Below are 12,497 nucleotides of genomic sequence, written 5' to 3'. Positions count from 1 at the left end.
ATATGTATACTATCTATAGTCTACATGTATAGAAGTAAAATTGTTATTATTGCCATTGCTGTTGTTATCTTAAGGGAAAAAGAACAGAATTTAACTATGGATTGAGAGTATAGTACATCTCAGAGTACTCATCCATAGCTTAGGTTGAATCTCAGGTAAGTGTGCCTGCAAAGATAAGTGCATGGTGCCTTCTGCCATGGTTTTCTGCTATAGAGTTCAGTTTTTCTGAATTCCTGTGAAATATAAAAGTATCATGATTTCTGTATGTCCTTTCTCTATATCTTGGCTTCCTTACTGGTGCAGTGGGAACAGTGATGCTTATTTTTCACAGGTGTTATGATGCTAAACTTCATCGGTGTTCGTAAAATATTTTGAAAGCCTGGATGAAAGGTGCTGGGGAAGTTCACAGCATTACTTAAAAAATTTAGCAGTCGTCTTAGTGAGAACGATTAATCTCAGGGTAGTTCCACATTTTTTTTCCATTGGTTAAAAGCTTCCACTTGTGGTATAATTACAAATAATTTAATCTTCCTCAAAGTATTCAGCACTCTCTTTCTGCCATGATGAGTACCATAGAAATGTCTATTAAGGAAATAAATAAGAGGTTTTTCTTTTTTTAACAACTTCGTTTTGATTTGAGTACAGCTATCATTACGCTTATTGAACTAATATTTCTTAGTGTTGCCCACATACAGTTGAGATATAAATACTCATAGCTTCCATAATGTCTGCAGCTGTATAATTTTAAAAACCCAGCAAATCAAAAGGAGTACACATTTATCTAATTGATTCTTCACAATTAAATAGCCTTAGAGCCTTCATTTCCCTATCATTTTTTTGTGATGAGGAAGGGCGCTACTACTAGTCATGGCTGGAAAGTTTCTACTGGCTTTAGTTATGCATAAAATGATCTTTTTTTCACATTAGTCATCTCATTTTTCAGATCAATTGCTGCTGAAATTGATAAAATTGTACTGATCCATCAGATGATAATATTAGCAAACATCCACTTTCTCTTTTATCCTGCACAAGGACATAAGAAAGGTCCTACTGCCCGTCACTAAAGATCCATCTAGCCCAGTATCCTGTCTCCAACCGTGGCTGTTCATGAACACCTAGGGAAAAGTATACAGACCAGAAAATCATACGGCGGTATGTCTTTAGTGGACACCTTCTCACCTTTGAGCAACTTGCAGTTCAGTAATGTCTTGATACAAGAGCTGCATCTCTGTGTTTAATATCCCTTAGTAGATTTTTTTTCCATGAATTTGTCTAATTTCTTTTTGAACCCATGCAGACCTTTGACAGCCACAGCAAGTCATGGCAATAAGTTCAGCTACGTACAGTAGGAAAACAAAACCACCCTCTTCCATATGCCTTGAGACCGACCATCCCTGCCTGAGGTAACCTTCTGCTTCGAGCTCTACCCCAGCCCACAGTCTTCTCCGCAAAACATCTTCTCCCAAAGACCTAAAAGCCTGGGCTCTTTTTGCTGTCAAACATAACCATCTTTCTGAGCTGTGTTTGAGAAAGAGTTTAGGCCTCTTGCTTCAAATTTAGGGGTATGAATTCGAGCCGTGTTCTGGATTTATACGAAAGGCTGCTTGCTGTCACCGTAGCTCTAAGTCAGTGCCTTGTGCAGGCTGCTAAACCCCAGTCCTCTGCATGCCCTGGGCTGCAGGCACTGCTGCACCTTACCTGGAGTGGCCCGCTGGATCAATTAATTAGGCTGAGGAAGATCTCTGATCCTTTTTGGTATACTACAGGTGTGGTATACTCAGGAGCAGGAAGGACTAGGGTTTTGCAGGGAGGTGCCCAGCTGCAGGTGTAAGAGGGTTTTGCAGGGACTAGTCATGTCTAAGGGGAAGCAGCATGAGTCAGGGATGAAGGTGCCTCCCTGAGCATCCCCTGCTTCATCCCCTTTTACACCCCTTTGGTGAAAAGCTGGCTTTGCCCAGAGCTGCAGCTCCACCTCTGTCTTCAGGGAGCAGGGAGAAACAGAAGGATGGTCATCAACAGATAATTATTAATGACTTTCCACATGATGGAAGCTGATTTACAAAGTATGTTCTTTCACCTTACAGGAAAGAGGTATCGGAGCTCTTGCTCTTGTCAGTTGTACAAAATTCAGGATGTGGGAAACTGAATGATAAAAATGCATGCATTGCAAGGGAGCAGAGTATTACAGAAATAAGTGACTACTCAAAACCCTACATTACAGATCTGATTAATAGCAATACTGCATCTAACTCGATTTGCAAAAAGAGCACTTGGAAAATTTAAGACAGTTTACTTGGGCAAACCATCAATCTGATGAATGTAGTCAATGGGGATAGGGTGGGTGGAGACTAATGAAACATAAATCTAAAACAGATTTTTAAGGGTCCTAAATAATTGCAGTCAGTTAATAGTATGAGGCTTACAAGAAAAAAATATAGGATTCAGAATAATTGTTTAATTATAGAAATGCACTGATGCTGGCTTTATTCTACAGTTTTAATAAGGATTAATTTTATTGCACATTTATTGTATTTTAATTATACATGTAATATGTTGTGCTATGCTATGGGCAGTCAGTGTAAAGAAAGGAAAGCTTCTTTGTAAACACCATTTATTTTAACATATTATACTAGAAGTCCTCTTTGATCTAAGGGCAAAGGAGACCTTTTACCCATAGGCCATCCTTCTTCACTACCTCTTTTCTTTCTAAGATTATAAGCATGGCCAAAACCACTTCTTACAATGACAATCTTTCTTCATTACCAAATGGTCTCCACCTCTAACATGTGAAAATTAGAGGCAGTGCATGGGTAGTGCTTCAGCGGAACCACACTAGGGACGAGTTTAAGGAATTTCTGCAGCTTCAGAAAGCTACATCCTTTCTCAAGAGGACTGTGCCAGAGGTGGCTTGACCCAACTCGGTTGGGCTGGCTGTTACCGTGAAGCTAGGTCTGCAACCAGCTAAAAGTACTCCTTCAAGCTCCATAGCCTGATATTCTGGAAACCAGTCCCCCATTTCCAAGATCACATCTCATTGGCTAGCTTTTCTTCCTCCTTCCCTGAATGTGCTTGGCTCCCTGTCCTGCCCACATGCTCCCAGTTGCTACCCCATGCACAATTCATTATTCATTTAGAAGCACATGCCTCCTCTCCACACACGGGTACTAAATATACATGTCCATAAAATGAACTGCTGAAAAGACTTGAGAAATAAGATTATCAAGTAGAGGTTGGGGGAAGAAATTTCTCACTACAAATCAACAGCCATGGTGTGATACAGACTGACAGCACTCAGTGGCCTGATTTTCGAGGTGCTGAGGATGTGGAAGAAGCGGGGACTTCAGGATTCAGACACAAAAAACTACATAAAGGTTAAGGCTATAAATCTTACCTAGTTTTGGTAATTTAAAATAATGCTGTTATCGGTCACAAAAATGAAATGCTATAAAGTCAGTGGGCTTGCTTTTTCCTCATAATCTATGCCAGTGTAAATCAGCAGCAACCCCCTTTGAAAGCAATGAGGTTATATTTAAGGCAAAACATTGAAACAGAAGGGGAAAAAGCAAACAGCCAAGATGGTTGGTACTAAAGTTCTGCAGACAGTCCTATTCCTAGGCTGTAAAAATACCCTACTTAACCCTGAATGCTTTATCTCTGTTTCCTGGGATCATACTTCAGTTATATTTCTTACAGAAACCACAGATGGTCCTTTACAGTACACTCAGATCTAGGAAACATCTCAAACTACTTTTAGTCTCTTTCACCAAATCTCCAGTGAAGCATGGTGTTACCACATTTTTCTCCCACCACCTTACCAGAAGCCTGACAACCTAGTATATTAAATCTTTGGGAAGTCTCTTTATAGCTTTCTGGTTTCTTCTCTGATTTTTCACTTCAGAAGTGTCTAACATGCATCTTTATCTCATTTAACCCATGGAAAAGGGCTACAATTTCCAAATCGTCAGAGCTCCCACAACGATTGCCTTGGGGAGAGACCTTCCAGATTACCTTTGATACTGAGGTATAATAAAAGACAGAGGGGCTGGTGAACACAAAGAGAGATGGGTTGGAGGAAATTAAGGGATTTTGCAACAAAATAAAAATCACAGTCACAATAAAACAAGTTCCAGCCATCCCTTTGTTATAAGCTCATATATTGTCTTGAATGCTGTTCCTTTTTCATCTGAAATTGTGCATTTTTAGGCTTCCTCCATGTTTATGAATTATTTCTTTGGAGGCACTATAAAAATAACTACACTCAAAATTACACTGCCCACAGAGGGCCATTCGAGGTCTACTGCCCTCTGTTCAAAAGTAATGATGGATTGTGTGGCAAGAGCTACAGAACTCGAGTTAAAAGAGTTGCAATCAGATTCGTCTTCTAATTGTGGTTCAGCCAGGCATCAGGGTAGTGCCTGGGCAGACACCCAGGCACTTCAGACTTTCATCCCCTGGGTGGTGCAGGAGCTCCCAGTCTAGTCATCTACACAGTTGGATTGAGCTAAAACCAGGGAACGAGCTGTACTCCCAAGCCCCTTTGCAGCACAGCATTGGTGGAGGAGGTTTCCAGGTGGGAATTTCCAACTATCCTGAAGACTCCCTAAAGCAGCTCCTGCTCTGCCTAGGCCAACCGTATGTCTCAGTGTGTTGATTAAGATTCTGGGAGGGGAATCTCACCAGTCCCGAGACTCCATAGGCAGCTTCTGCTGCAAAATTGATTAACTTGTACACAGATAAGACATTTGTAAAGGGTCAGCAGAAACTGTTCCTGCAGAAGTGGTCACACAGAACAGTCTTTTATACATAGTTAATTAGTTAGAAGATGCTTTGTATGTAGTTAAGACAATAGATCACAATAGATCACAATAGATTATGCACATGCTGGAGCGGTCACAACAGTCCCTGAGCCAGCTGGCTATAAGAACTGAGCAGAAAAAGGGGTTTGGGGAGTCTCACCTGATCCAGCTGAAGATGCCAGAGCAAGGACTCTTGAAATAGGAACTCCCATCATCATCTTCTTTGAAAGGTTTTATTCCCTATGCAAGCATTACCCTATGCCAAGATCCTAATAAATTAGCCTTTTTTTTTAAACAAACTCTCTGTTCTGTTTGTGATTGGCTGCAGTAGAGGAGGAATAGACAGAAATAAGCCATAGGAATGATTAAAGGATGGAAAATTAACCTCTCAGTGACAGATCCCAGGAATGTTTAGTTTACCATAGAGAGGATTATAGGATGACTTGATCCCAGCCTCTAATTTCTACCTGGGAAGCAAAACTTTAATAACAGGCTCTCCAATCCAATAGACAATGAAAACAAGATCCAGCATATGGAAGATGAAGCTAGAGAAATCTGGATGAGAAAAACTGTGTACATTTTTCATAGAGAGGAGGTTTTCGACCAATGGAAAACTAATCATGGGATAGTGGTTCATTTTACCCCTTTGGCGACCTTTAAATTACATTTTCATGTTTCTCTGAAAATTATATGCTTCAATTTAAACAAGAAATACATTAAAAGAGAAGTAGGGGCTTTCTGTAGCCTCTTTTACACAGGGTATCTGACTTCAAGAACATAACTATATCTTTTGACCACATTAACTGTTAACCCATGGCATAAGGTCTTGAGAAACAGGAATTCCTTGCTTCAGTGCTGAATGAAACTGAAATTCCATTTTAAACATAACTGAAAATAAATCCAAAATTTCAAAGAATAATCAAGCTACTTGCAAGAAATGCAGGGTTAGGTATTATAAGTCAAAGCTGAGATGCACTGGTAGGGGTAGATGGGAAACTTGTACATTGCCTATCTTCACTAGCACATTAATATAGAGACTCAATGTTTAAGAAGAAAATGAAATTTTTAAAAGATAGAAACTATATAATCAAAATTATGTGTAATTATGTTTAAATTTACAGTGGAGAAGAGTCACACACTCTGTAGTTAATGAGTTGAGCCAATCATTAGGAAGTTTTATTGAAATTTTGCTTCTTATTAAATCCCTTTACTTTTTTTTATCTGACAGGTTTATTTTTACTGGATTTGTCGAGACCCATCAGCATTTGAGTGGTTTGCTGATCTTCTGTTCCATTTGGAAACAAAAATGGCTGAAAAAGGGAAAAATGATTTTCTAAGTTATCATATATTTCTTACTGCCTGGGATGAAAGTCAGGTAATAATGAAACTCTTACGAGTCTGAGTTAATGTACCTTGCTTTTTCAGTATGGTAACATATGGAACAGGAACAGCTGAATAAATGATGGATGAAGCAGAGAGACAAAGAACCGTAAATATAAAGACACCAAGCTGTCTGTTTCCATCTCACATTTAGGAAAACAGGAATGGAGAAATCAAGCCAGTGATCCTTCCAGTCCTGTATCTTGGCTTGGGCAGCACTGACTACCAGGCTTTTTGCAGAAAAGTGCAGAGACCCTTTCAGGAGCTTGTGAAGGGACATTTTGTCCACATCCTCCAAACAGAGGGTTGTATAAAAAGTGTTGGTTTCGTTTACTTTTATCATTTAGTATAATTTTTGTTGTTCACGTATATGTCCAGTACACTTTTGAACCCTGCTGTGCTTAGAACATTTTGGCAACAAACTCTATGGACTAATTCACGTTGTTTGAAAATATATTTTCTCCGGTTGACTTCAAATTTGCCATCTGACAATTTCATTGGATCATCCCAACTTGAAGCACTTCATCCTTAGACTGGGTCAATTTTATTCAACTCCTTTAGTCTTTACCTAGGCCAAGACAAGTTGATTTTCTCTCCCTCTTATTTTTAATGGATCATTCAGATGACACTGCAATCAGTTAGGCACCTGCCAGAAAAACTCTCACAGGAAAGTCTTTGCTGTACTGTTTTATTTCCTGCTGTCTCTGTTGAATGAAGGACTGTCTAGCAGAGATTAAAACAATAGATTTCATAGAGCTTTTCACTTCCTGCCTCTGGTTCCACAAAAAAACATTCTTTCTTTCTGCTTTCCTTAGGGCTTCTGTCAAGTAATGAGGTATGTGCATAAAGCTGTATTCAGAAAAATCTACTCCCACCATGAAGTATATGGCAGTCATAGAAACCACCACTGTGCATTAGCAATATCACAGGGTATTACCTAAAACCTGTTTTGAAAGAAACTATTGAGGAACCTGACAAAACACAAAGTTGCTCTCATCTCTCAACTGTCATCATCCCACTTCCCTCTTGGGCAAACCTCAGGCCAGAAGTCAGGTAGGGAGACAACTATTCTTGCTGGGATGTCTGACTTTCTCCACTTGTGTGCCCTGCACTTTTCTGAAGTGCATCCTTCTTCTCTTCAAACGCTGCTGTCCAGTCTCCTGTCAGGACTGCTTCATTATCCTGTGCTGCTGCTTAGGTGACAAAGGAGCATCCCTGAAGCTGTGTGCCCTCCCTGCCTACACTGGTACTGCTCTTGCTCCTCGAGCCCTCCAGCATCCCACCTCTAAAGGGCTTTGGCGGAAGAGGAATGCTTTTCAGTAGCTGCTTCTCCTACTCTGACCAAGCCCAGGGAACTGTGCTGGGTAACAGCTCCACCTTCTTCAGACATCCACAAAGCTCCCTCATCTTATAGGTCTTACTTATCTTCAGTAAATTCCAGTTCATCACTCCTCAAAATTTGAGTTTCAGCACCAGTAACATTTGCATGATGCTTTACTTTACTTCTCCCTTAGCAAACAACAAAACAAACATTCTCCCCATTCTCTCCCTGATGACCAGTAGTTGGGTGAAGCTGAACCCAAGCAGGATGGGCAATTCATAACTTCTAGTGCGCTCTCCACTACTGGCAGGTGTTTACTCCTCGGACATAATGTTTGTTTAATGCTTCAAGCTCTTTGTAGATTCCATGTTGGCACCAGATGGTCAAACAGATACGGCACATGTGTGCTTCTCCTTGGACAAGAAATCATGTTTCAGCCTATTGGTCCTTGCAATGCCCCTGAGATTCCTAGGCAACTTTAATGCTGTGAGCTATAGCAAAGGCTAACACCAAAAATCCTGGAAAAGTTCCACTTAATGTGAACAGAAATAGCCCATTTGCTCAGTGGCACAATTTTGCTGTAAACAATTAAAAAATCTTGCAGTTCCCCACCTCCCACTCCCACCAAACACTTTATGTTCTTTCTTAGACTGTTCCAAGTCCTCCATGACCTTGGCCCAAACTAACAAGAAGAACCTTTTAGAAACATGACCTCTTGTGACAGCTGTGCTTGACCAGGATAATTGAGTTGTTAAGCAATATGGAAGACTCATTAGCACGAGAAATATACAATATTCCCAGGAAATGGATCTAAATTTCAGCAACCATTTCTACAAGAGATGATAATGATGCCATGTTAGGGCCTGAACTAAATGCAAAGCCCGTATTTTAACTTAGCTTTCCTCTGGTAATTTCTTGACAGTGATAGCAATGATAGTCTGTAGTGAAAACAAGTGTATTACTCCTACACAACAGCAGCACAATTAGGAGAGACAGTGGTTTTGTTTTTAAATGCACCTGGGAAGTACTCAGCATGGTAATGGGCATAGCATAGGAGCTGAGAGACAGTAAATGCCCATGAAAATCAGGATTTGTTTTCTTGGCACTGTGAGCTGTGCAGCTCACTTAGTTCAGTGCTTCACCTGAGCTGATCCACTTTCTGCACCTGCCTCCACCTGACGAGAAGAGTCAAACCACTCAGGGTTTTACCCCTGCCGAGCTGGTACATCCGCTATCTTTTCCATCGGCAGCAGAATGCTCTGGACTTACTTAAGGTGCATGTGAATGCTAATATTTATTGTCAAACTCTGTTACAGCACACTTTGTTCCCTTTCCTAAACTCCAACTCAGCCTTTAAAATGATGACTGTCACTTCAGGATCTGCAATGAAGGAAGTGTAGGGTGAGATATTCAAAAGCTGAGAAGAGGTTTAGGAATCTAAGACCTGCCTGCAAAAGTGACTGAGGCACTTAGGCCGGCCAGTAAAGACAGGTATTTAATTCCCACTAATTTCAAATGTTTCATCTCAAGAAGCTAAGCTCCTTTGAGGTCTCGGGCACTTTTGGAAGTGGTTTTTACACTTCTAATAATTGTGTGAACTCTTGAGTACTCCTCCTCCTCTCCTCTCCTCTCCTCTCCTCTCCTCTCCTCTCCTCTCCTCTCCTCTCCTCTCCTCTCCTCTCCTCTCCTCTCCTCTCCTCTCCTCTCCTCTCCTCTCCTCTCCTCTCCTCTCCTCTCCTCTCTCCTCCTTCCATTTGATAATTACACAGTTTCCTTTCCTCATTAATACTTCAGTCTTTCACCATGAAGCAGCATTATTGATTTCTCCTTTTACTTGGAGTATACATTGTTGACTCTAAAATTATTATCTTGTAAATTTGCCTTTAGGCTACTCACATAGCCCTACATTATGATGACAAGATGGATGTAATTACTGGTTTGAGACAGAAGACCTGCTATGGAAGGCCAAACTGGGACAATGAGTTCAAGCAGCTAGCCGAAAACCATCCTAGGTAAGGCAGGTTGTCTGCTAACCTTGTTAGGTAACTCTTCTCAGCATAAACAGTGGGAGAAGGGGAGGACAAACCTCTCTAAATGACCCTTTTAAAATAATTTAGGTTTTTTGCTGTGTGGAAAGAAGATTCATGCTTAATGAAGCTTTTAATGAAGAAATCTCGGAAAGAGAATGCCAATAAAATCTAATTTTTGGACAAGAAAATCTAATATTTAGAAGTATTTCAATATCCTGGCCTTTGTCCAGATATAATTGAAACACACAATCCAATTACTGTTCTGCACAAAGGACAAAGTGGCATTAATTTCCCTTGAAGATGGTTATTAAAGAGATAAACTGTGATTTTTTTCTTATGATGTCAAGGATATGTTTGTTCCCCTTAACATATTTGGCTACTCTTGCAAGACCATGCTGTTCTGTTATTAGTTCATCTCTGCTGGCAAAGACAGTTCATTTGAACTTGGTGGATTCGCTAGTGGTCTGAGAAAAGCTTCTTTGTTCCTGAAAGCCTTTGAAGCAAGAATTTGAAATATTTTGTGTTCAGCAGTAGAAAATTCCAGAATCTTTGTGACTCTTTATGATTTCCAAACATGTAGATGCTAATGCAAAATAAAGGCTTGCACTTAGGAGACAGAGATACAAAAAGAAAAAGAAGAAAACTTTTTTTAAAGATGAAAAAGACCCAAGAAAAAGCTGAAAGGGACGAGATCAAAGAGAATACAGTAAGCTACAAGAATACCATAAAATTCCAACAAAAACAGTAATAGAGAAACCACTTGATGGAGGTCAAAATAAATACAATCAGGAAATATGAAAGATTAAAAATAGAAAAAGGCCAAGAGTAGAAAGTATTATTTTTGAAAGACCTTTCATAGTGATTCTACTGCATAAACAGAGCTTTTAAAGTTATAGTAGGAACATTATCTTTTGTTGCTTTTGTTAAGTGCAGCTGAGAAAAATACAGTTTTCTGATGCTCAGGGAAGGAGATGGGCATTAACTTTCTACACTGTATCTTGTGGTATTTCCTTGGAAAGCCAGTGCTAAAGTGACAGAAAAATCTGTATTTGCTTCTGAACCTAGATGCCCATGTTTATGATCAATTTTGAATATTCTAAAGAAAACCTTGCATGAAACAAGCATTCCTTATGGGAAAAAATACCCTACCTTCTCTTGCTCTGAGTTACAGAAAGTTCAAGAGGCAAAGAAATTCAAAAGTTTCTATTGTGTGATGGAACAACCAGCTTTTACAAACTGACTAAATTTTGGGTCCCTGCACTTAGGTCCACAGACTTTCCCTTGGCTGCAACAGTGCCTTTTAGCAGATTACCAGGAATATAGCACTCCAGGTTAAACCCAGTGCAATTGAGCACCAGAGCAATAGGGGCACTACTTCTGGGGACTACGGCTTGGGCACCCAAATCATATCTACAGCCCCTCCTTTACAGGAGCAAACTTTTTGAAACTCATGCTGTCACTTGTCACTTTCACTGCATTTATGTAGATTGAGCTTTCCCCAGTAGCACAGCATGTGTGTGTATCTGTATGTACATATATATGTTTTAAAGCAATATGTGCTGTGTACTTGGAAGCAAACCTTTTAAGGCACTTTGCAGCAAGTAACCAGGTTTCCAGCTCCCTGTAACAGACTTGTGCACTTATGAACAATCCTTTGTTATGTTGGTCATGTTCTTATTCTATAAGAACTACTTACTTACAAATTTTGTTATTAAATCAGCCATTTAAAAATTGTTCATAGGCAGAAAAGTGTTAAAATGGGGGGGGGTAAAGAAGAAAACTCAGAACTGAGAATTTTGTGTATTTTTTAGAAAAAAAATTCAACTTGGCTGGAGAAAAAGCATTGAAAATTTTCAGCCCAAGCAGCATGTTTGCTTCTCTAATTTAAAAAGTTATGACAATCAAAACCAAAGAAAATTTGGTTTTGCATTTAAAATAGTCTGTGACCTCTAATATAGCAATCCAAATAAATGATGCAGTAAGACATAATAAACACTAAAGCATTAAAATGATTATACTGTAATACTTTGTGACAGTAACACAACTTTTTTCAAATGTATTTCTCAAAAAGCCATTTCAAAAGATGCAAAGCTGGAGACAGCCAAAAGGTACAGTTTATCTATTTACTCTGCTACTCTCACGTTTTTGTTGTTATTGCGATTACAGAAACAGTATAGGAGTATTCTTCTGTGGACCCAAGAATCTCTCCAAGATCCTTCAAAAGACATGCAACTCACATTCATCAGTTGATCCAAGAGGAGTTCAGTTTCACTATAACAAAGAAAGCTTCTAGGCTGTACTTCTTAACTATGTAATAGGTATTACCAAATTGGGTATTTTTTCCTCACCTTCTCCTGTCCTCTACTCATTCTGCAGCATTCAGGCCACATATTAGGAGTTGTAAACTGAAGTAGGTGCACATTGACTTCAGTAGAAAAATGCCATTCTATGCCAGCTAAAGATTTGGACCCCAACCTTAGCCTTTCCTTCAAAGAACTGATGGGCCAATTCTCCATTGCTTACTTAATGATGCTGTCAATTCATCTGCATGTGTGTGAAAACAAGCACAAACCACTAACCTTTGAAGAAAAAGGCCTGAGTAAAATGGACATTTAAAACTGTACCTCACTGTTGTGTATGATCAAACTGCTACCACAGGCAATACTCGCATTCCTGCTGTTCAAATTGTGCCCAGAGATTCAACGCATTTTCTTTTCTGGTGTTCTGATTTTGCACTTCTTACAGCCTCCCACTGCGCACACATCCACATCCACATCACCTTTTGTGCCATAGCAATACTGTTCATATACACACTGTCCAACAAATTCCTTTTGCCCTACCAAACTATGCACCATTTAAATCTGCCATTTCTGCAGTGATGGTGGCTGTGCATCCATAAGCTAATATGTTCTGAGTGTTAATATGTTAAGGAGACTCCAGAAATTTTTGCACTCAGCAAATGGATCCCCT

The 12,497-nt window shown here is 39.7% G+C and overlaps 1 protein-coding gene across 1 annotated transcript in view; it reads left to right on the top strand.

Annotated features, from left to right (window-relative positions):
- NOX3 (NADPH oxidase 3) overlaps positions 1 to 11,820 on the top strand; it is a 40,663-nt gene extending 28,843 nt beyond the window's left edge. Inside the window, exons 11-13 of the mRNA XM_059835405.1 lie at positions 6,025 to 6,171; positions 9,385 to 9,509; positions 11,694 to 11,820. Coding sequence (XP_059691388.1) covers positions 6,025 to 6,171; positions 9,385 to 9,509; positions 11,694 to 11,820 — 399 coding nt within the window. The remainder of the gene's footprint in view (positions 1 to 6,024; positions 6,172 to 9,384; positions 9,510 to 11,693) is intronic.
- The last annotated feature ends 677 nt before the right edge of the window (positions 11,821 to 12,497 follow it).

The sequence above is a fragment of the Gavia stellata genome, chromosome 2, assembly GCF_030936135.1.
Source record: "Gavia stellata isolate bGavSte3 chromosome 2, bGavSte3.hap2, whole genome shotgun sequence".
In the NCBI taxonomy this organism is placed as follows: Eukaryota; Metazoa; Chordata; class Aves; order Gaviiformes; family Gaviidae; genus Gavia; species Gavia stellata.
Note: the sequence above shows the minus strand (reverse complement) of the source record. Positions and strands in the feature narration are given on the sequence as shown.